Genomic DNA, 26,042 nt, shown 5'->3' with positions numbered 1-26,042 from the left:
CTGGACCATTTTGAGGGCAGTAGTTCAGTAGATTTTTGGACGCCATGCCTCGCCAAACCCCAGGTCCAATGCCCTTTTTCCTCATGCATGCCTCCAATGAGTTCTCCCTCGTGCCAGCTCGGCCTGGAGCAGATGGGTTGGTTCAGCATGGCATCACACCAGCCGACACAGTGGCATGTCAAACAGGCGGTCGCAGGCCTGGGCGTGCCAAGCACAGCCACACTGCACCGCCATATGGGAATAATGTGTGCTGAGATCATATTGGATTGGCAGACAGTGTGGGATGCATGGCCTGATTTGACCACAAATCAGAATAAATAGCTAAAAATGCCAGAGTCTATATGTGAAAGTCTGAAAGTACGCCAATGAGTATTTACTAGACTGTAGCCAAGGCCTCAAACTTGCATGTTGCAAGCACCATTGCACACACCCAGATGTACGTACACACACACACACACACACACACACACACTCCTCTCTACCCAACTGATGACAGTCCTAGCTGCAGACACGCACCATGCACTCATCCACTATCCACTCTATCCATCAGACAGCAATAAAGGACACACATACAAAATCCTATACTACACCCTGGCACTCACTCTCATTCACATACCAACAGTGAAAATCACACACACACACACACACACACACACACACACACACGCCCTCCCCTCTGTCCTCTGCAGACGGCGATGACGGCCTGTGTTTGGGAGGTTAATGGCTGTTTGCTCCTCACAACCTTCACACTTGATTACTCCAGCCGACTGGTGTCTGGACGGCGGGGCCTAAATTCCGGGACACAGAGAGCCCTTTCTGCCACCGCTCTCACATACTCACCACATTCATTAGAAATGTTAATGCAAGATTGAGGACACCATGTGCAAAAGGATATGCGTCATATCCTTTATGAAAAGCAAACATGACTCAGAGATGTTTGCCAAAGCAGGAGAAACCCTCAGTATCCTTGTATTATTTGTTACATTTCCAAAACAAACCACAGCAAAGGAAATAATAAATCACAAACAAACAAAGTGCATCTTGACATGCAGGAGATCAGACCATGTTACCAAAAGAACTTAATAATATGCAGGTCACATGTTTATTCATAAAGTAATATCGTGCGGGTTTTCCACTGCATATAATCAGTGTCTGATTACCATTTGAAAGTGAGATTATGTTACGCTTATAGCTCATTCAGGGAACTACAGTATAAACGGCAGAAAATGACACTCATCTGTAGTGTTGCAGATAATAGCCTAAGTGCTACAAATGTATGAAATATCTGCACTATGACGGTGGCTAGCTATTAAAGCAGCACAATCAGTCAAAGCAGTCAATCTTGATTGGATGCACAGACTGAGGCGATACAATAAAATGAGACTTAATTTTACAGTGTAACAGTGCCTGTAATAATTCAAACTCACTGGTGAGTTGCTACAAAAGAAGGCAGCAATCTTTGGGGCTGAAAATAAAAAAAAATAAAATAAAAATTGCAGTTCCTCTAATGGCCACTTGAGGCTGGCTCCAAGAGCAATCAAATCCCCATAGACACCCATGTTAAAATGCCCAAATTAAAGCAGAAATATAAATGTAAATAGTCTATTTTGGTCTGGAAATCTAATTTTCTTGTTTATGACAACTGTTTGGGGGGTGAATTTCTATATAACTCTGCTGTTTAAATGGTATCATGGCTGAAAGTTACATAATTAAGGGCGTGAATGCTTTGGATGACAGTTGGGTGCCATCCGTTGATAAATTGTTACCACAGCGACAATTATTATGTAAACCATGAGGTAACCTTAATTCATACATTTAGCCATAGCTGTCACTATTTCAGTGTGTTTTCAGATCACGAAAGTTAAATGTTTTTAGTTGCCTAAAACGTTTTGTTTAGTGTTTGGCTGCACCAAAAGATCCTAAAAGAAGTCAGACATTCAGTTCTCCCAGAAAGTAAATTTTGTTTTAATAGTTTTAAGCCTATTTTTTTGCTAACAAAACTTAGCATTAGCATTTACATTGTCACACTAAACCATAGCTGTGAATGCATCATACTAACTACGGTAGCAGCTAGCATGAGGGTTGTCTCCCCTCTGTTGTCCAAATATTGTCATTTCTGGCTCCAAAATTCCAGGATAGCAATGGCTGAAATGCCAAACTTAAAAAACCTTCAGGAGTTGGAGGTTCAGTTTTTTAAGGCTTTAAGCCCGTTTTATGCTAGCGAAAATTAGCATTGGTATTATCAGAGTTAACAATAGCTGTGAATGCACTGTGGTAACCATGCCAGCAGCTGGCAATACGGTTTGCTCTGCCTGTTCAAATATGGTCACTACTAACTCCAAAAGTCTAAGGTAGCTACGGCCAAACTGCCAAACTCGAGGCCTCAAAACGGGGGTTTACAAACCAATGGGTGACGTCACGGTGGCAGTGTATGTCCAATAGGTATGTTACCATAATGTACAATACAGTAAATTAAAATACCACATGGGAAATAAAGGTTGGTTAAATCTACACAGTACAAGTGAGTGACTGAGTGACGAGGAAAGAATATCATATTTATGTTGTAAATTGAAAGACTAAAAGTGTCACTGTCACTTCCAATAGTATTTTTCTGTCCTTATATGAATACAATAAAACTGACAGTCAAAATAATGCCCTGGAATGATGTTTTTTTCCCACCAGTAAAATAGCTGCCTGGAACTTACAAAACTAAACCAGCAGGCCATGAGAATCATTCACCAAGGGGTAGCATCTTTGGCTTGTTTCTGTAAAAACCCTTGTCTTTACATCCTGAATAGATGCAAGAGAGATAATGGAAACTCTGCTATTAAAGCAGTGGGTTACTGATGGTGAGCTAAATTACATTTTTCATGCACTATAATCTCCTGCCAGCTTTATGACACACAAATATAATAACATCTAAGAAATTTCACATTTAATTATAATCTCTGGTGCAGAAGGAAATCTGTTAAACAAGCCAGATAAGATACTCTCCCTTTATGTTAATATGTATGCTCTACTAAACGCTACTTGTTTTGACTGATGCATGAGTCCCAATAGTCAACTGAAACTTAACCAACAGGGATAAGAATTATGTATAGCTGCAATAAAGCTGCATGGCATATCCTTACTAGCAAACAAAAACTGTTGATTGTTGGTGACAAGTAGAGCTCCTCTTTCTCAGTCTGTATCCATCCATCCATCCATCCATCCATCCATCCATCCATCAACATGTGGATAACGTGTCTTTAAAGATGTCTGCATTTCCTGGGTTTGAAAGGAATAAGTGAGTCAAATTTTTGCTATGGAAATCATACTTGGATACAAGCTTTGACTGAATACTATTGGATAGAGCCTTGTGAATAGGTCTAACCTCTCAGTCAGCATCTCGCCATTCTCTGGCTTGTACACTAATCTGCATTTTTCTTGTGGAAACAGCACTGCGATGCCTGCATTTCATTTAATCAGTGCTATCTCAGTCTATTTTCGCCTCTTTTTCTGTATTTTTCTTACCAAAGCTTGTTCTGTAAGGTTGTAGAAGGAGAAGTTGGAGAAGCCTTCCTGACACGCTGTATACTTTAATTCATTTAATCTGTTTTTTTTGCTTTTCCAGCATTCTTGGCATCGAAAAATAACAACAAAAACCTTTAGTTTGTTTAAAAAGAATGTGACAGCTTCATTTGCATGTTTACCTAGTATAAATCAAGGACAAGCCTTTCAGAAATTACCAACATTGCTCTGTATTACGTGAAATATGAATCACACTGTAAGGTCTGTAGGTGATTTGTTTCCAGTTTGGTCTTGCTTCAAAATATTTGTGAATTTTATAAAAATGAATACATTAGTACAAGTCATGGTGTGCACAGGCAGACAGACTGCATGCCACAGATATACTTCTCATAATCTTTAGAAAAAATTTTGTTTCTTGCATTTGTATCTGATATCTGACTTTGCCTGAATAAATCTACTGCCTCCTCTAGGGGAGGAAAAAAAAATTAAAAAGTAAAGATACAGTGAGAAAACTAAAGAATGAGGGCATATTGAAAATGATGTAAATGCACATACAGTAAAATGATAATTTATGGATTTTCCTTCTGGCAAATGTGTTATCATTTGGCAGTTTTCAACATGGCGATATATTGCACAATGCAATCAGGTTATTGTTCACTGATTTTAAATATTATACATTTTTCCTGATGGAAATAAGTCCTAATAGATTTTCTTAGCTCCGTGGTGACAAAATACTGCTCCTCGCAATCCATCTGTTTCCTATATATGTGGCTAAAATTTAATTCACAGAGGTAGGACTATGCAAATGATGCCCTATTCTGAAACATAGGTGCTATTTTATGATTCTTGACCAGTAACTGTGTTAACTGTCTTCATTGACTTTCAAATTTGGAGGTGTGTAAAACTGAGCCGAGCAATGGCTGAATCTGAAAGTGTGCTTTGCCAGAGCCACACAGGCCAATAATATATACATTATATAGTACGTGTGTGTATTTGAATGGAGTTTTTTCTATCCTTGTTTGCTTTTTTTTTTGCCTCAGTCGCTCACTGCAGGCAGCATTGCTGCATCATTTACCAAATGGTTATTGCATACACACACCATATGTGAAAATGGAAGCAGAAATGACTTTTCTACTGCTGTGGAATGTGGTTTATGAGAAGGCTGAGAGTTCTTCGACGGAGTGACCCATATGGACTTGTTATTTTTATGTAAAAGCAAAGGCAGATAGCAGCAATAGTTACATAAGGCTGCAGAAGCTAATATGGTTTCTATGGCAAGAGACAGGATTTACTTTGCTCTTCAGAGTTATCAGGATAAGACCTCTTTTGACGATAATGTCATTTGGCTCCTATCTTAAGATATCATATTTTCTATCTCAAAAGGAGCACGGGCCTATCGCTGCAGATCTAATGAAAAGCTGGGTGTGTTTCTGAGTGTGCGTATGCATGTGTGCGGCTGTGCCTGCACGCGTGTCATCTAAATGGCAGCCATCTGCTAACAGCAACGATGCCGTGATGGAAGTGAAAGATATGAACAGATAACGCTGATAGAAACGCAAGGAGACATCTACATCAAGGCCCATCCTCTGTCTACGGCGCTTTTCCATCTCCTAACTCCTCATTTCGCTGTTGCTCCTGGCCATCTTTCCTGTTCTTTCTTTCCCCCCGTTCTAACCTACATTTCTCCACCTTTAATCTATCAAGTTCTGCCCCCTGTAAAGCAGCTCTCCTTGTTCTGCTCTATGTGTTGTACTCTGAGAACAGATCTTGGGGTAGGGTGGAGGGATGTATTTGGGGAGAATTGGCAAGTGGTAAGTGGGGGGTCTAGCAGTCAGTTGAGGACACCGTCTCATGCTGACACGACAGTGAAAAAGCCCCCCTGTGGCCTCATCCAAAACATCTCCAACATGGCGCCACATCACAAACGGGGACAAAAAAGACGAGAGATGACCGAGTTTGTGTAAAACGGCAAAAGTGTGTGCGGGTGTGTGTGGCTATGATGGTTAGGGAGGGGTCGCTGAGAGAAGAAAAATAAGGAGGGAGGGGAGCGGCGAACAGATTATGACCCCCAGCCATGATTATCTACACCTGCCGCTCTGACCCCCCATGCCAATTACAGAGATAAGGCAGCCTGTGACTGTGCGTGTGAGCGTGCACAAGCGCTGACTCTCCTTTTTCTGAAGCAAAATGTGACATGCCCACTCGCACACAGACATTTGTATTCAATGCTCACTATAAGGGGCCACACACTTTCTCTTTCCCACTGTTCTCGGCCCTGTGTAGGAGGGCTGTGTCGACGCTTTAGCATCCATGACAAGATAACCTCTGTCGATATCTTCGAGAATTGCAGATGGCCACCGCAGGAAGACACATTTGAGTCAGGAAGATGTTGAGAGGACAGCAAATGATTTTGCGAAGCGAGAAATGAATCATACATTTTACCTGTGCTCTCCAGAATTTAGAACTCCCTTGGGAGCATCAAACACAGGCGACTCCCTTCTTCTCTTAGGTACTGCCATCTGCATTCCCCCCCATTTTGCTTTCTCTTTTTATGCTTGCCCTGCATTGCCTTATCAGTTTTCTTCATCTGCTTTTTTTTTCCTACCCCTCCTTGCATCTCTCTTCCTCACTCTTCAGAGGAAGGTCCTGGGGGGATGCTGATTTATGATTTGAACGGCATTTTCCAGCATGCTGTGGCAGGAGGGTATGGTCCCACGGGATAGCCATCAGTCCTGCAAGGCAGTATGGGTTTCGACAGCTCCAGGCTGCTGCCGGTTCTCTCATTAGAGTTTATGTAATGAGTCCACATCTAACCTGTCGCCTGTGCCACGTAGCAGTGAAAGGAGGCAGACTGATCATGGACTGAGGCTATGCTGGCGAGGCAGCCACATTCAAATACATCAGAAAGGTCCTGTCCTCTGTGCAGTCATTGAGGTCTGATCAATTTCTACCACTGTGTTGACAAAAATTCCTGTGGAAAAATAGATGTAAAAGGAGTCTGTACCCCATGTGGACATGGAGAATTGTTGTTCTATTGATGGAGTAAATTGATATTTTGCACTTCATATGTAGAATACAAAACTTTGTTAGAATACTTTTCAAAGTAATGACTTCAAGCTCCCCTTGCACCTTGTCTTTATTGAGTTATATGTTAAAGAAGCAGTGAGTAGGATCCATAGATCCATAGGCATCAAGCGGTGAAAATTGATGACTGTATCTGAAACCTCTTCTATGTGCCAAACTCCTGGTAAGGATTCCAGTTTTTACCAGGAGCCGAATTATGCACAGAGGTCTCCTCCCATCCACAACAAATAGACTCAGTCATTTAAAACCGTGAAACACTGAATAAAGCAGTTTCACGTTAAAAATCCTTGTTCGTCCTGACACTATTCAGCTCTTTGCAGAAGGGGCTGCCCACTACGGTGGCCAATGCAAAAACATAAAAAAAGGCAAAAATGCAAATGGCCCTATCTAGAGCCAGTGTGTAGTTTGTCAATTGTGGGCTACTATAGGAACATGGCGCTGCAATATGGTGGATAAAAACTTACTCCTCATTAAGATATAAATGATTTATTCAAAGGTAACAAAAACACAACTATTCTTATTTTCAGGTGATTATGCACTAAAAAAAACATACTAAAGCCTTTTCTGTTCCATTTCTCTCAATATCTCCCTAAATCCTACACACTGGACCTTTAATTTACTACAACAGACACAGAGTAAGTTTACGCTACCTTGTATTTAAATGCTAAATTTCGGTGCAGAAGAAGACTGTCACTTTTTTAGTGTCATGAAATCTTAAAATAACTGTTACGTTTCCATGAAAAGCTAAGAATCAGCAGCACTAAAACACTGTCTAAGATCCACAATAAGTTCTTGCGTATGTATCAGATAAACGTCTTTTTTCTGAATAATGTACAGTCACCATCACCATATATTGGCCCTAACAGGCAAAAGGTCACCAGACATGCATAAAAGATAAGAGAATATAAGCATGTCTATAATCAAATCTTTCCACAAGGATTACAGTACACGACACAGGAATAAAGAGGAACTCAAACATGAAGGAGAACAGCAGCGTAGCATGTTAGCAAACCATTCACCACAATAATTGTGGCCAGGAGGGGCTCACTAGGGGGTGTCTAATGGATTACTACATCTGCTACTTATGGTAAGTAATAATGTCCTTAAAATTAAACAAAGCAGCCAGCAAAAGAGACAACCAACCACACAACTGTGCAGAGAGTAAACCCAGAGGACTGAAGTGTTCAAGACTAAAAACTAACTGGCCTCTTCACAGATAATAGCTATTTTGGGTATGTGTAAACACAACTTGTTAAAAGTAAAAATGGCTTCCAATATTTGGCTGGCAAAACTGTGTCTCCAAAAGGGAGAGGCTACTATCTATGCGCCGCTGAGGTCCCAGAGGGCTTTGAGTGAGACAAGCATGCCACCCTCCTGCTCAACATGCTCCACAAGCTGTTCAGTGGACCACGTCGTCCTCTTAAACATGCTGGCTCCCAGCACTTGACTGGGTCCCAGGTGAAAAGACAGAGAAAGCACCTTTCCTTTTCTACCTTTTTCAAGTAAAAGAATTGAAATTGCGGCCAGAGCACAAGTAGACAGCAGAACATTGGTGTGGACAATTCGTATTAGACAAAAAGGACAGGAAGGCAATCTCCTCACCCGGTTAGGTCTACTGAGCAGATTGCCTCAGGTGTCTCAAGTTCACAGAGAACCGAGGCAGGAGGAGGGAAGAGGAAGTAAATAGGGGGGGAAAAAAGGCACAGTGCCATCCTTGTTAGACCTTCTTCATTCACTCAGCGTTACTTATAACCCCTGGCTCCTCAGATTTCTTTTGTTTTCCCTCTCTTGTTCTCTTTCCATTTGTTCATTTGCCATTGGTTGTCAGAGCCAAGCAACAACCTCCGGGGCTGAAGAAAGAAGCAAACGTGCCTAAAACTGGAGTTCCTCGAACGGCCACTTGAGGCTGGCTCCAAGAGCAAGACAATCCCCATTGACCCCCATATTGAAATGGCCAATGCTAGCAGCTGGCATTAAGGTTTGCTCCACCTTCTTGTTCAAACATGGTCACTACTAACTCCAAAAGTGTAAGGTGGTGACGGCCATAATGCCAAACTTGAGGTCTTCAAACCAACGGGTGATGTCATGATGGCTGCATCCACTATTTTATACAGTCTATGGTCAGAGCCACTCCTTATAAGTGCAATTATATGCAGTGGGAGAAATGTTTTGGCTGACTGTCTCTTTTCTTAGTTGCCTTTAACAGCAACAAACCATTAATGTATTCTCTTAAATGTAATATCTTATAAAAAATGTAATGTTTGGCCACTACAAATATAACTATTACTACAACTACTACACTAATAATAATAATTAAAATGATAATATGCACTATTCATAACAATTACGCAATGCTTACACAATGAAAAATGAATAAAAAAATAAGATAACATGAATAAATGAAATTAATACAATACAGTGCATGTTAGTAACTGCTACTAACTACCAGTTCAAAAGGTTCATCTGTGTCTCTCTGTCATTCTACAGCTTTGGTGTCACAGCAGCAAATGCTCAATCAACACCACATGGCTATGCCATTTATTTTAAGTGATAAATAAATCTTACATAATATTCAGGAATCTGCAAGTGAAAAGATAGCAAAACTTCTTAACCTAACCTTTATACACTGTTTTCAGAGTCATTTATAATAATAAATATGGCATTTAGCAATTGCATACTCTTGTACTTAAACTTTTTTCCACAGCAACTGGCCTTGGCTATGCGACAGACACCGGCCTCAGTTGACAGAAATTTCTACCAGCACATTAACAATATGCATAGAGACAGAGCTTAGAGGTCACAGTACATTGCACTGTAAACATTAGCAGTGTACATGTCCAATTTATTACGCATGGATGTTCCCACACAAACACACCCCCCTCGCACATCCCATTCCAGCTGTAGTTAGGAAAATGCTCAGATTACATATTCCTTTGAAGTTCATATAGGCTTCAAAGCACTTCTTTATTAGGTCATTTCTGTTTAACATTTTAAGAAGCATTTGGTTTACTCCCATTAAAAAATGCAAAGAGCAAAATATGATAAATTGTGTGGAAATTAAATGAAGTTGCATCCATGGAGGAGGTATTTATGTGTGCGGTTTCCGTCTTGAAAAGATGATTTGTGCGTGACAGCACGTTATTTCTAGACAACTGCCAGGAAGGTTGTTTATGTGTTTACATATTGTATGTTTTCTCATTGGTGCTTAACAGTGCACCAGCATCACACAGACAACTGTTAAGTATATTTAAACTTGTTAACTACTGGGAAATGTGCAATTAATTTCTGTTGTCCATCGCTGAACTGGATGATTGCTTTTAATATAAATCTATTTATATCAAATGACGTACATATCTCTGAGGGTGCACAGATCTTAGGCATTATGTTAATAACATACTCCTCTTTTTGGCTCATTGCATCACATTTGGCCTGGGGTTTTGAAGGATAAAATGAACATTAAATAAAAAGGGGCTATCCTCCATTGGAGCATTAAATTGCCTTTAAAAATCAAATCCCAATCCGAGCATCTCCAAAATAAATTTTATACAGTCTAACTCTGATACATGATCAAACTTCATAAACTGTAGGATGGTGTGCCTGCTGAGGGCAACTTCTAGTGCCTACTGCATATCCATCTTTGATATCTATTTGGCTCAGATAGGATGTGATGAGTCAGGATTTAAGTGAGCGATTGGAAACTCATTCCAATTCAATATTTGTGATTCACTGAGAACGTAAGCGAGCCATCTGCTCAGAGACAAGCAAGAAGGAGCAGGGGTGGCCGGTAAGAACTTAAAAACAAATTAGACCAAACAATCCAGTCATTCAAATGTAAAATGATGATGGCACCCGCAATCTCTGAACACATGTAATGTATTGGCAGTGATAATGGTTACAGAGCTACATGGAGTATGCTACATATCTACTGTGCAGAACAATTGGGGGATGAGTGTGACACCTGACAACCTCGGTGGAAGCAGTTAAGACTGAAGAGGGTGACAGCTTCAGTGACTGAAATACAACCCGTTTGTTTGTGTGGGCAAATCTCAGATTCATTTCTCTGCCCACAATAAGTGTCAAGTGATGCATGCATCTGTGAACGTATGTGTGCGTAAATCTGTGTTTGTGGGCGTTCAAATTACTGGCAGAATTGGAGAGAAATGCACTCAAGTCGTGGTGCAATTAGCTTTTATTGTTGGTCTATGGTATAGTTAAATAAAAAGCTAAAATGAGGACCTATATTTGCTTATCTGGAAATTTGCTCAATTATAGGATAAGGAGTAGGTCAGTGGAAAAATATACTGAGGCATTTAGTTGCGACTAAATGAAAATCAATAGCATTTTGTGCATGCTTCCAAATGTAATAGTTGCTCTATCTTGGTTTGCCTCCTGCAATTAATTTGATACCATGGGTTTTGTTTTTTTGAGCAAGGTTAGTGGCCCAACAATCTCACACCACTGGTTGGTATGCGCATACAGAACATTCGTCTACCAGGGATTTCCATCCTGTATGTAAAGTATTTGATGTCATGAATTTATGCACTCACTTCCAAAATCAAAAACACATATTTTTCCTCTTACCTGTAGTGCTATTTTTCAGTTTGGATTGTTTTGGTGTGAGTTGCCGATCAGAGGTATCAGCTGTAGAGATGTCTGCCTTCTCTCCAATACAATAGAACTAGATGGCACTCCACTTTAAAAAAAACATTTGAACTACATTTGAATAACTCAACAGCGGAAATCATGACACAAATTGTCATGACGCGAGTTGTGAGGAGTTTCATGTAGGAACTATTTTCTTTCTACTGAACAACACCTGCTAACCATCACCGTGCAGAAGGAAGCGTGCATCTACTGATAGCTCAGGTAGCAGCACTGAGTTACCTAATGGTACAGCTCAGCTAAGGAGGACGCCAATAATGTTTACATCTCGTGCTGTCACAAGCATGAGCCTCTTGTCCATGAGTAGTTGCACGTTTCCTTCTGTGTGATTATCTTAATTGACTGGATCATGATTTCTGGAGACATTGCTGTCAAGTTTTCCAAATGTGTTTTTTTGGCACTTGGAGCACCACAAGCTGAGTGCCTTCTAGTTTCATTATACTGGAGAGAGGGCAGACATCTCTACGGCTGATATCTCCAACACTCTGCGACTCACACCAAAACAAACTAGATTGATGGATAGTGCCACAGATAAGAGGAAAATGTGTATTTTTGGTTTTGGGGTGAACTTTCCTTTTAAAGAGTAACTTAACAGCCCCCTTTTTGCTAAACTCTAGTGGTTGAACCTCTAACCTTGCTGCAGTGATTAAGAAGTGCACACCAGGTCTGTGTGACATCAGCGGAGGTGTGGTTACAAGGTGCAAAAGAAACAACAGTGGAAACAATGTGGTTTCACTACAGTGTTTGGTTGAACATTTCAAGTCTATTTCACCTCTGGGTGTGGTCATAGAGCTACATGACCTTTACTAGGTATTTCAGAAGGTTTGTATCTACCACACCCAACACTGATGTCGCAATTAACTAATATACACTGGTAGCACCACAGTAACAAGGTAAGAAGTTAAACTGCTGGAGGTCGGATAAAAGAAGATTTTCATGGGTTGTTAATTTAATCTTAAGGGTCTAGTGGTGCTTTGCTATTAACTTGTAATAAATGCATCTTTCTATTCTGGCAGGTAAAGCAGGTAGAAGAAGAATGTCAGTCTGAGAGCATAGTATAGATCACTACCATTACCCCATGGAAAAGGCTTATTTTACATCAGTGTGTTCACAGATATTGGAATCTTTAACACACTTGGTATTCATACACGGAGATTTCATCTCTGCCATCCCCCCTGTGTCTGTTAATTGCTCTGTGATTTTAATGCTCACTAAAGTCAGCAGGTTTGATTTAAATACATAATCTGTAAATGAATATCAAAACAAATTAGCCGGAGAGTCGAACAAAAACTGACCCTTTTGCTCATATTACGCTCTACGAAATATTAAACCTGGGGTGATATTGTGATCATTTCAGACTCGTTGCTCAAGCTGATTGAGAAATAGCTTTTAAAGCTTTTTAACATTAGCTACTACCCAAGTCTCTTTGGAAGCCTAATAGCATCCAATAATTTCCTGTGCGGCACAGTGTCCTTGGGATTCAAGTTGTAAACTCACATTTTACATCCATTACTAAGTCCTGTTCCCATTAAGCAACATAAATGAGATGCACTGCTAACTACCTGACTCTACAGTATCTGGTTACATCTGTCAATGTAAGGTTACAATAAAAATGCAGAGGGTGGTCCATTCAAACAGCCAATGATTGAAATACAGTATTTTTTAAGTGTTGCTCTGTTTACATATGCACACATACTGAATAATCAGTCGCTTTTCATCTCTTCTACACACACAGACAAAGCGTGTCTTGGTGTGGTCTGGAGTGAGAACTCACAGGTTGATAGGCCAAAGGGTATGCCATTAACAGACGGAGCGCTCGCGCCCCACATGCTGGCCATATGTCATGCCAAATCTCATCTCATCTAGCGCTAAGAGAAGGTGCTGCTGGCTGCTGAAAGGCCACCTTCCAAACAGATATCATCAGCCTGACACCCTGACCCGACTGGAGCTGAGGGCTACAGCTCTGCTCCATATCATATCCAGTCACATTAAGGTGGGAGAGCAGGGTCACAATATAGTGCAATAAAAACACAAGGCTGAGCTTTTACTTCCTGAGCCTCACAAAGCCCCAGAAAAAAAAGATCAAGTAGTAGGGCACTAGCTGAACTCCTGTAGTTTTAGAAGTAGGAGCAGTAGTAATGCTACAACAAACAAAGAAACAGTAGTGTATGTGACTGCCAGTGGTGGAATGTAACTAAGTACATTTACTCAAGTACTAACAGTACCTAATAAGCACAAATTCAAGGTACTTATACTTTACATACTTTTCCACTTGATGAAATACTTTTTCAAATACTTACTTTTACTAAGTTTAATACTTTTACCTAAGTTAGGTTTTGAGTTCAGGACTTTTACTAGTAGTGGAATACTTTCACAGCACCTTAACACTTCTTCCAACAGTGGCCAACGCTATCAAAGTGCTAATGCAATCAGTATGCTAATGATCCAGTAGAACTTGCTGGGTCCATCAGTGTCCCAAAAAGCAACCAAATTTAAAGCACCCCCTCTTTTCTGATTATTATTAAGTCCTACTGTTCCCATTTTTCTTTTGGTTTGTAAGTTCTTCCAACAAGTTATGATGCAGTCATGTGATGTTGAAATTAGAGGGTGGGATTGCTTTTTGTAATCAAGTGGAAAACTCCCCACATTTTTAAGAGTTTATTATGGAAATACACCCATTTTCAAAAATGTATACACTGTTTTAGCATGTTCTCATCCCAAATCTTCAAATACCACCACTTTGTCAGGGGACATACACGTTAAAATATGATGTGTTTGGTACCCTCCGGCATCTGTTTTGGATGCTTGTGGATGCAGTGTCAATTTATGCTTGTTACATGGACTGTGTTTTTTCAAAATACACTTCCATTTTGAAAGGAAATGTACAGTTTCTGTTTATGACATGCCTAATTGTCTTTTTGGCACAATGAACTTACATTGTAGGTAAAAGGTTGATTTCCTTAGGTTTAGACAACACAAGCATGTAGTTAGGGGTTAGAAAAACAAAACATGATTTAGCTTACAATTTACTCAGGAACCAAACAGCAGACTCCCGGAGGTTTAGAGTATGTATGACACATCCACCTCCCCTCCCATCTGCCCTATACAGACTTTCTTGCTTTTTTAAAATTATGATAGTTGCCAAAGGCGTTACAAATTTCGCTTACCAGTGCTTATCATACCGCCACAAATGGTGCCTCTTTGTGTCCAAGTCTGATGCCGATGTCCACTGACAAAGTGGCGGTATTTGACGACATAAGTTGTTGCCCATTACCTCTAAAACTACATATCATACCTCAGCAAAAGGTGCCTCAGTCTGAATAGCTAGCAGCTGAGGACATTGTATTTTGACTTGTCCTATATTGTAGAGACATGGATATACGGTATTCAATATTCTATTCCACCGCTTGCTGGCCTTTTCAGTCCATGCGCAATCAGGATATAAAATATATTTAGTGAGATATCAATAACACTGCTTATCCTGCAAGAAAACCTATCTGCATGGGCCAGCCAGCAGAGAGACTTTGGTAGCTGATTTTCTTACTCGAAGTCAAGGCTTTAGTTACTGTAGGTCTCCGGAGGAGGAATCGAGCGGGAGATGTCATGGCAGTGAATAAATTGTTGTCTGTAGCTTTACCCTGGTTTGCTCCCTCTCTCTCTTTTTGCTGATCTCACTCTCCCACACAGTCTCTTCCCCTCTTTTAAACACTCAAATGCTCATATTTTGGGATATTTTATATAGCACAATGTGTGACTGAGTGGCCACGAAGCAGGGCACTGCTGCACAAGGGTGCTCAGTCAACCAGAGAATATAAAGGTTAGATAAACTATTCCTTGCAAAACCATTGAAAGCCAGTGTTCCAAGTCTGTGACAGATTGTTGCTCAAGCGGAGAATACCGCATCAATATTTAAACACACACCCTTAATTAAAAGAATATCAATGACCAAAGGCGCCTTTCCATCATAGTGGTATGAAGAAAGACTGGCAGAATGTATAATCTGTGAAAAACTGCAAGACCCCTGACATTCTCGGACTGCAACATTTGTCACATCAGAACATACTAATCTGCCGTGACCTCAACCATCATATAAGGTCATATACAGTAAAATAGAATCCACAGCAGCTCCAGAGGAGTAACTGAGAGCCCTGTGGTGGAATAAAAAAAATAGCTTCAGTCTCCATGTCCTCCCTGCTGCAGGGAGATCACACAACATCCCCAGTGCTTGTACGACATCTAGTGGCAAACTGTGGGTACAGACATCCTTTAAGCATTATTTGAATGTGTGTCATGCCAGTGGCTCCACACATAATAAGTGGTGTAATTCGTCATACACTGAGACCACTTCCATGCCTGGTGGAGGCTTTTGAAGTTTTTGGATTGCGTTCCATAAAGTCTCACATAAACAGCGTTCAAGTGCATTTTAAGTGCAGGGACGTGATACACATGCAGCAGAAGCATAACAAAAGTGTGGTTCAAATACCAACACATTTGTATGAGTCTACAGAAGCAGCTTCCACACTGATTATGTTACCATCAACAGTACAGGATAAAGCAGACATTACCAATTTCTAATTGAATGCTAAATACAAATCTTGATCACTGGCCAAAACTGATAAGTCTGACTGCAAACTAATGCTATGTACCAATGGCTAAATAAATATTTAAGTTCTTTAAAATGCACATTTCTAAGGTAGAAAAGCAAATGAAAAAAACAAAAACAAAAAACACTTTTTTTTTGCTTTGTGATGCTACCACCTCTGTTGCTGAAGTTAATCAAAGGCAAGCCCCCATCTCTCTACCCTCACAAAGACAGCATGGGAACTGAACATCCACACAGACACAAACATTGTGGCAAACATCAGGTTTTCTCCATTTTTTTGTCACCGTGGCTGGCAGCACTTACCTGTGGGCTAGTTGTTCAATTGTCAGTGGCCATGATAGAAATAACAGTTTGCTATCATTCTGTCAGCATGGGGCAGAAAAACATTAGCTTGCTCCAAAAACAAGCACACGCCAGGTGGTGCCGTCTCTCAGTGGATAAGCAATTAGCTTTCTGGGGGCCAAAGCTATAGTTTGTCCCACATAGAAAACAAGCAACACCTGTGTGTGCAGCCGAGTGGAGCCGAGGCTCAGTGCCGCATAATAGAAAATAGGAACATCCAACAGGGGTGTGTCAAGTTGCCCTTTTCTGAATGCGTTTTTTGGAGGAGGTTGACAGGAAAATGAATAGAATGAGTAATAAGCATGGGAGACGCAATGAAATAATTTCATAGAGGAGTGTGGGTAGGCAAGTGAGGAGGATTGCAGGATGAAAAATCCTGATAATTATGCAAGTGAAACATTAATTAAATCGGTGACAGAAAAAGCGAACTCAAAGTGACAGAACTTATGGAAAGAAGAAAAATATGACTTCGATCACATACTTGAAAAAGAGGTGAGGAGAGACATACAAATGAAGCGGGAAGAAAAATACAAGTGAGAGATGGCAATGAAGGAAAATGACATGTATTGGAAAAGAAAAAGATGCTTATTCAAAGGCAGGAAAATGGGCAGAGTGACATGGGTAATGAAGGAGGTGTCACTGAATGTGAGGTCAGGAAAAAGCAGAAAAGGGCCACTGCACAGAATCAAGATGAGATAGACAGATACATTTTAGTCAGAAAAATGGATAGAACCACTTACTGAGGCTACAGTCTATCCTGATACAATCTGGCGGGAGAAAGAGCGAAATGGTGAGATTGAAAAAAAAAAAAAGAAAAGAAAAAGAGAAAGAAAGAGACAGAAAGAGGATAAAAGAGAAAAAAGACATTTTACATCCTTCAAGGTACATTCTGCAGACAACCAAGCATTGCTCTGGGGCCACCATCCGGGGACAGGCTCTGAGTCAGGATCACCCTTTACCTCCATCAACCCCATCATCTATCCACCCTCCTTCCACCCGATACCCCCAAAGCACAGCAGAAGGCAAGACTCACACCATGGGGTCTATACAAGGAGAGAATAATGCAATGTCATCATAATGATGATGCTTAAAAATAAACCTTAATGCTCCATTGTTGTTGTAATAAACACAACATCAAAATGCAAATTGTGTACTTGGAATTATAAGGTTCTATCCGCATAGTGTGCAGTTATAAAGTACTCAGCACAGAATTGAACATCCCATCTGGCAATACCTTTATGCTTTTTTATGTCAAAAATCTGTTGTTTTTCCCCTTTGTAAATCATAACAACACTATATAAAACATGCAATACTTCAAATATTACAAATATATGATTAACCTTATTAAGCATGTCAGATAGAGCCTGATAATTTCAACTGCACAAGATGTTTTGGCCAAGTTTAGACGGCCTAAATAACTTCAGGCGGTTTCTTTCTTGCCTATGATCGTGTAGCTGTTACGCTCACACTGTGCACAAATACCCCTTTTATTCCTACATCTGCTGTGTACCCACTAGAGCAGGTGCAATGCCTCGCACCTTTAACTTTAGCCGCTCTTTCCCAGCAATTTGAGATGCTCTTGCCTTCTGCAGCACTTTGGGAATGAGAAACCCAACAGTGTAAATGACAAGAAAGGGTGATCTGCACATCCCAGCCACCTCACGCCTGGTGCACACAAACCACAAGAAATAAGACCCTACTCTGTGCTATTTGCTACAAGTGGTGCGACAAAAACACAGTGAAAAGTGTTATCATTTTACAAGCTGTGTTGTCGGAATGGTGACGTGTTGGTTAAACAGCTTTGTCCTTCAGCTGGAAGACTATGGTCCAAGCAGGTTCAGTAAGCATCTGCTCTGCTATTTTACAGCAAGAAACATAACTTACACTGACCTTTAACCCCCCACTTGGGATGGGGCTTACATAAACAGGAACTTACTTCTCAAGGATCTTTAAAGTATGTCATTACTTTTCCTCATCAAATATCTTATCTTGGAACTAATTAATTGCTGTTCAGCCCCATCTAGTGGCTGTACCCTGTGTGTGCATGTGGCGGCGTGGTTGGGTTGTGGTCTCGAGCTGTCAACCGCTACAGAATAGTGGACACAAACAGCCAGGGACCAGCGTCACGCTGTAGAGAGGTGGGGAGTAATACAAATCCACTTCCGTTACATGTATTGAAGGACCTAATGTGTTGGTAAGCAGCGACATTTCATGAACGAAGCCACATTTGTCCAAGCATTTTGAAAAAGGTAAAAGTCGCTCTCCAGGATGTGGATTTTCTTTTGAATTGATAATCAATAAAAATAATGTGTGATGGTGTTAAACTTAAATGAGCCAGTTGTCATCTGTTAGAGTGACAGACTAGGCTTCAGCTGACATATTGAACAGGTTATCATCATTATCTACAACTAATAAATATCATTAGGGCTAAATCTGTCCAATTATAGCCCTTCCTGGTGATTCATTAGCAGGATTTTAATTATCTTAACAAGGATTAAAGCCTTCACTGATATTGAGGATTCCCAGCTGATGCGTTTCACATTAATTGTTAATTAATTCCCTCACAAAAGAGCTACGGAAATCCTGAGCAGAGCTTTTGTGTCAGTCAACTGTTTGACTTTTTTGAGGTGTCACTTAAGCTCCACTTAAACGGAGAAGTGGGAATCTCTGTGGGGAATTCAGCGTACGAATTAGCTTGAGGGTTTTGCTGTTATGGATTAGCCGCAAGTGTCTGCTTGGGGACTGCCAGCAGGTCAAGCTGTGACCCAGTGGACAATAAGTCCAAATGTGTGTGCAACTTCGGACAACTACAGCCGTGAGCCGGTCACTCTGACTGTTTGATCCAAAGGGCCGCAGACATACAGGCCATTGAAGGGATGAAAAGTTCCATCTTTCGAAGTCTTGGCCAGGTGGAGTGTTTATGAGTGACAGAAAATGAGAGAGGGAGAAGGAAGAAGAGAAGCAAGAGAGAGAGAGAGGGAAATAGAGAAAGAGAGAAGAGTGGCCATCTCTGCCCTCACTTCCTGTCTCTATGGTGGCTTAAACTCCCATATTCCTGGGTGCAACTCTGTTATGCTCCTCCAGGTTCACCGCTGAGAGTCTTTTCCTTCAAACGATTAGAACAGATTTAAAGTATCCAGAGCTGGAAGGTCATACCCATCTTCCCCAGAGTACTAATATTCATTGCAATGGGATATTAATATGTCAAAAGGTTTGCATTCCTGCAGCCAGTTATTAGAGGGAATGTCCTTTTATACATCCATCTATCTTACAAACTGTACCCTACAATTTCACTGACCTTCTCCCTCCTATGATTGCCTGCCAGACCTTTTTACACCACCCTCTTCTTTAAACTCATCTGTAACTACTTATGATGAGGATCTCTATCTCCTCTTAGCACCGCCGCTGGGCAGAAGTGGAGCCAACCAGCCCCTCAGCTAACTCCGCAAAAATGGGAAAAGAGCAGAACCATGAGGAGGAGCGACACAGGGGCAAGACCACCTTGAAGCTTCTAGAGACAGGTTAGTGGGTTAAGGCTCAGGATTGGGCCAGGGTTTACTGTTAGAGATGGAGCTTTTAAACTGGAGGAGGTGCTATGAGGCTTCACAGGGAACAAAAGGAGATGGATGAATGCAGAGAGGACGGGGTCAAATAATATGAAACAGAAATGACTGCAGGGTGGCTCCCCACAGAGGACAAAATGGGGGATACCTTAATATATTTACTTGTAGTATAACTTTCCTGCAGCAAGCACTTTATCAGTTTGTGGAGGAGAAGTTTCTGTATTTGTACCTCAGTTTCCTCAAATAAATTGCGTTCGAATACTGTTGGCATTTCTTATTTCAAGGCAGGGCAGAGATGGGCATAACCTAGCTTGTTAGCTTACTGTACTGACATCCATTAAATGAAATACAGAGTACTCTGTCATACAAAACAAATACTGAGGTACAAATTTAGAAGCTTTTCCCCACCTGACTATTTGACAATGAAAAAAAAACACTGGAGTGAAACGCAAAATGTCAAACAATTCTTCTAAGTTCTGCAGTACACAATGCTAAAATACAGAGTGAAGATGAGGAGACAGGGTATGCTAAGGGAAAGGTTAGCATGGACAACCACGATGAACCACGGTGGCCTACCAAGGTTTACTGTGAGCTTGACGCGGCCTCCGTCCAGCTCCAGTCTCAGGGTGTCCGCCGACTCCTTGGAGGTGGTGGCCATGAGCAGGCCGTACGCCCGCTGAGACATGAAGCGCAGCGCCACGTCTTCAGCCTCTGTGTGCATGGTGACCGGCATGATGATCTTCAGGTACATGCTGCCATCGTAACTCAGCACCGTCGCCTCTGGATATGGGTGTGAGGGAGAGAAAAGGAGTGTGATGGTGATGAGTAGGTCACATGTTGCACAGGAGAGTGTGCTCACAGAGAGGTAGTGATTCATATAAACTCAGAACATAGGCGGAAGATCAACTGGATATGACAGTCCAGTATCGACAGCATCTGCGGAAATTCAAATCGGGTCTAAACGACACTGACAATGTTTTTATTATCTTTGGACAATCTTCCCATCTGATATAATTAAATCCCAGTTTCACCAAACACTGCACACCTGGTTGCTCAACCCAAATCAAGAATACATATTTTTCCTCTTACTTGTAGTGCTATCAATCTAAATTGTTTTGGTGTGAGTTGCAGATATCATCCAGAGAAATGTCTTTTTTTCAATATAATGGAACTAGATGGCAACAACTGCCCCTCCAGACAAAACCCCCTGTCAAAATAGGTGCATTAAGACGCCATATCCACAACAGAAGATCAAGGGAACGTTCAGTGAGAATGATGATCAAAGCCGCATGTGTCTCAAAACTTATTACAGCGATCAAAACATGTCAATCATTGCTGCACTTCATAGGCAACTACGTGGGTTTAAAAGTTTGATGACAGCATGTACACTACACCCCTAGGCCTATGTCTCTTTTTCTGTTCTTGTAATTGCATCTTTTTGCTGTTTGCCATGTCATTCTCTTAATACATATTGTTGTGTCATCATTTGTGCTGAGCTAATATCCTGTGTTTGCAGCATATGCTCAGGATGTCTCACATCCCTATTACATTTTCATCAGATGACAAATCTACCACCCAACACACAAAATGAAAGTATTCATTATAACAAAAGAAAGGAAACAGCATGTGATATTCATTATGACTCCGATATGAAACCGTCCTCAAGCTTAAATACTTGTCATAAAAAGTGCTGCTGGCTTCCGAGAAATCCTCATTCACACTCGGCACAACCGTGGTTATTCTCTCTAGAATCAGCCATGCCATAAATAGACTGCTGTGTAGAGTGACAGTTTCCTGAGTACTGCTCTTATTTTGCGGTGTGGGTCGATGTGCGTCACCACAGGCTAACATGACTCACTGTCAAAGGGCAAATCTGATGTTTAGGTTTTGGGAAATTATGCTAAAAGTTGCAGAGAAATCCCGGTTAGGCAGGCAAACAGGTAACGAGCAGTGATGTTTAAACAGAGATCACATTCAACATGCTGGACCAACACTGATTTTTTTTTTTTATTTCTTTTTTTTTTTTATAAAGACCCCACTTACATAAAATGTGATATACTCCCAATACAGCATTATTATATTAATTAATAAAAACAATCGATAGCACACAAAGAATATTCATTAACGCCAGCTCAAAACACCATCGATGCGTTTAAGTTAATGTGGCCTGGAGGCGTCATGTAATAGCCTCTGGGTTTTCTTCATCTGTCAATTTCATTGATTTTCCATGCACACTGTTAATCCATGCGCTCAGTCTATTGACACAGAGAAATATGCAGCTGGTTTTAAGAGAAGTTCCCTGTGCCATATTCCTGCAGTAACAGAAAGCCCCACTAGATGGCAAAAGAGCTTCACTGAACCCAAACCTGTCATCTGAGCACCCAAAGACAAAACTGCTAAAATATCACCCTTCAAAATAAAGACATTTCATCCTCTACCTCCACTGTCCTGATTTGAATCCAATCTCTCCTTCCCTCATTACCCTCCTTGTCCCTCAAAATCCCATACTGTCATGGCTCACTCACCCCCACGGACGTGCAAAGACAAACCATGAAGCGAGGCGCCTGCAGCTAATTGGAATGAATCAGACGTACGTGGTGCTATTTGACTGGCTCACCTCCCCTCGCCGTGGCGTATGCACCACCTGGGTTTGCGTGACTGACACAGATGGCGGCGGTAGGCCCGGCTGCTCTGTCACACTGCTGCTGGCCCCTCAGTGCTTCAGCCTCCACCCCCACCCCCCCACACCCTCCCAGCCGGCGGGCTCTAATGCCACCCAGCCTCGGGTGGCATTTGGTTCACTCCCTGCGGAGCTCTCACTCTACCCATACGGCAGCTGCTTGGCTGTGTGAAATACAAGGAAGCACATTGTCGAAATGCTCATTCTACACTTGTTTTCCTGCCCCGCTGCACCGGATGGAGTTTTCAAAACACTATATTGTAAACATTGTGCAACATTAGCGTTTTAGTTTTCATTGTTTCATGTTTTCACCATCTGTAGTTTATGATGCCTTGATTATGGGGAAGTATTTTTTGCTTCACTGTAAAAAGTTACAGTTAAAGTTAGTTCAGAAAGTTATTTTGCAAATTTGTGTGTCTTGTTTGGGATAAGGCAACACTATTATCCCTTCCTAAGTCCCGCCCCTTTTCGCTCTGTGCTTTAATAACAGTTGAACAAGCTTGGGAGACAGAAAAACTTATATCAACTTTTCACTATGTGCTAGGCTCGTCTGTGTTGAAAAGAAAACCAAATGTTGTAGCTGGTTAAAAGATGTGGCTGGGTGACTGTAACAATCTTCATGGAGATATTGCGTTGTATAAAGACACATAAGTTGGCTAATGCTAGCAAAACACTAGCTCACTAGCTAGCTAATGTATAGCTATATCAACAACATCAGCGAGGTTTGCTTCCGCTCTTTTGCAACATTAAAGAGATTTGGAAAAGGACAAACAGATTGGTTGCTGACATATTTTTAAGATAGCATGAATTATCGTTAGCTAGAAAAGACCATGGCCAAAGATCCCTTTTTATAATATCTCTGTAAGGCTACGTACTGCCCCAAAGAATCTAACATAACCCTGCATGGATTACTGAACAGACTTACTGGGAACAGGACCAAGGGCCCATATTGTCAGGAGGCCCCATGGCCTTCACCTGTAATATGTCACTCATATTAACACATACCGACCAGGAAGAGACTCAAAATGACCAGAAAGAGATGCAAAGGAACTGCAAAGACACACAAAATAACTACAAAAAGTGGAAAAACAGCCACAAAAAGACCACAAAGAGACAAAACAACAACAAAAAGATGCAGAACCACCACAAACTCTGTGTGTCCTGCTCCTATGTAGGACAGGTGGTGATTCTTTTTACATATTCGTGCCCAGGGACCCATTCTCTCATAATCCATCCATGAACGTAACTCTACAGTAAAGAGAGACTAGCGTTAGGTCAGCACTATGATCTGTATTCAGTAGCAACTACATAGAGTACTTTTCTGATTCCCAGAAGAGCAAAAGAGGACATACACCCGGCAGTGCAGGAGCAATGTTGACCTCGGTCTCTACTTCTCCCTTTATCGCTGAGACCGTAAACTCAATTTATGTCATTTTGCCTTCTTCATAAAAGTTAACATCTTGGATATTTCCTTTCATCACACACTGTAGTCCTTGCTGTTGGATTTTTGAAGCTATATTACCTAATGCCCAGAAACTAATACATACTATGTGCAATCTAGATGCATGCATTGCTGTTCAGAACCCTGACTGAATTCTAGTGCAGTGAAGACCCATAAAGACACACATCAGCCTCCTTACCTATCTCACAGTTGGTGCCGAGGTATCCGGTGCCGATGCAATCACAAATGTAGCGGTTCCAGCCTTCTTTGCACAGACCTGCATTGCCACAGGGGGCGCTGCTGCACCTCTTCTGCAGTTCACGGGTACAAAAACTGCTGACACCGAATGCGCTCTGGATCTCGGCTAGACGGCGGACGTCACGGCTCTTGCCGTCGATGAAGAGGTCGCGGACGCAGCCTACGTAGCCGTAGTTAAGCAGTGCCGTCCAAACCTCTGGCGGCAGGATGAGGTCCGACTTAGGCTCAGGCAGCCCACCCAGGTACATCTCACTGTCCAGGTCCAGGATTTCACTGCCCTCCGGGGAGCTGAAGGGCATACTGCGGCTGTTGACTGAGATAGATCCTGAAAGACAAGACATTACCAAGTTATCTATCAAATCTAAAAATCTTTCTAATATAGGGGCAAATCAGTCTAACCATATCTATTGTTAATACCTATGGAGTGCAACTTATGTGTTTGCATATATCTAGGCATGCATATTGTATTAAGTGAGAGATTAAAGTGTGTTTTAATGACTCAATGACACAGTACAGAATATTAAAGAAGTGTGTGGTCTGCACAGGTGGGTGAGTGGATGGGAGGTCAAGTGGCTGAGTGAGTGGGCAAGTGAGTGAATGGTTGGGAGGGAGGAGCAGTAAGTGGATAATTTAGGGACATAGAGCACAGACAGAGGGACATACAAGAGACAGGGAGAATAGATGACAGTGGAGTGAATGTGTGTGTGTGTGTGTGTGTGTGTGTGTGTGTGTGTGTCTAATGTGTCTGTAATAGGCTAAATGGAGGAGAAGGGAAGCAGAATGCAGCAGGGAGTGGGTGAAACAAAAGGCCCTCTATCTTTCTGTGATTAACGACTCCGTCTTAATTTTCTATTAAAAGCCAATTACAGCAGGAGCAGCAGTGAGATCACATGCATGCGCGCGCACACATCTACACACTCATTCACACCCTTGCTCATTATAAGACGCCATTAGGGGGAGATATAATGTCCTAGGTGCTTGCCCACCTACAGATCATTCATCAGACACCAGACACTCAAGCATGCAGATGCCCGTTTGTGCCCACATTCAGACAAAACATCGGAACACAAGTTCCTCTTCAGGTATGAGGAATAAACTTGCATCAACAACAACCACAGTATCATTAATAGCATGTGTAACCATTTCTTAGCTTTGGTCTTAACATGCTTGGATTAGCATGGAGAGCTAGACGGTTTTAGACTGTGTCAAAGCCGATTCAGCCTCCTTTTCTGTGACAAATTTGCGACACTATCCGCGTCCCTCTAATCCAGTGAACTCTTCCAATCAGCTGCTTAAAGAAGCTACAAAATACAAGGGGAATATTAATAGATTAAGTACATGTCTAGTCCAAGTGCACATTTGTGGTTTTCTGTAATAGTGTGGAGCTACCAACACATATCTAACCTCAATTGTAGGGGTTGCTAATAATAAGAACCAGTGTAGTTTTGAAGATCTTCCAAAATACAAGGTCACTTTAAAAAGAAACTACTTGCTTCAACTTAAAAAAGTTAGTGTCCAGACTGACCTAAAATTTTAAGTTAAATGAATTTGAGAAGAAGGGTTGAGATTAGGGATGGGCATCAATTTTTGATTATTGATGACTGATTGTTAAGGATTTTGATCAATCACAAATAATTTTGCTCGATAGTCGCAGTGTTTTCCCTACAACGCTACAGGCCCGGCGAGCCGTCGTGCCTAAGAGACCCCCTGCCAGACCTATGCCAGGCAAAAAAAATCATAAACAGACCCTTGAGGCCTTTGAAAACACTACGCCATTGAAAGACGGAGGTTTCGTGAAAACTGAAGCCTGTAACCCCTGGCTGGCAATGGCTGTAAACTGCGCATGCGAGGGGGGGGGGGGGGACCTCAACTTGTCTTCTTAATTTCAGTCAACCTAAA

At 41.5% G+C, this 26,042-nt stretch overlaps 1 protein-coding gene across 1 annotated transcript in view; it reads right to left on the bottom strand.

Moving 5' to 3' along the window:
- LOC126404194 (neurexin-2-like) overlaps nucleotides 1–26,042 on the bottom strand; it is an 813,153-nt gene that overhangs the window by 402,234 nt on the left and 384,877 nt on the right. The window contains exons 10-12 of the mRNA XM_050067247.1: nucleotides 24,085–24,468; nucleotides 20,341–20,544; nucleotides 16,942–16,968 (exon numbers count right to left, since the gene is read on the bottom strand). Of these exons, the coding sequence (XP_049923204.1) occupies nucleotides 16,942–16,968; nucleotides 20,341–20,544; nucleotides 24,085–24,468 (615 nt within the window). The remainder of the gene's footprint in view (nucleotides 1–16,941; nucleotides 16,969–20,340; nucleotides 20,545–24,084; nucleotides 24,469–26,042) is intronic.

The sequence above is a fragment of the Epinephelus moara genome, chromosome 17 (assembly GCF_006386435.1).
Source record: "Epinephelus moara isolate mb chromosome 17, YSFRI_EMoa_1.0, whole genome shotgun sequence".
NCBI classification, from domain to species: Eukaryota; Metazoa; Chordata; class Actinopteri; order Perciformes; family Serranidae; genus Epinephelus; species Epinephelus moara.
The sequence above is the reverse complement of the archived record's forward strand: the minus strand, read 5'-3'. Positions and strand labels throughout refer to the sequence as shown.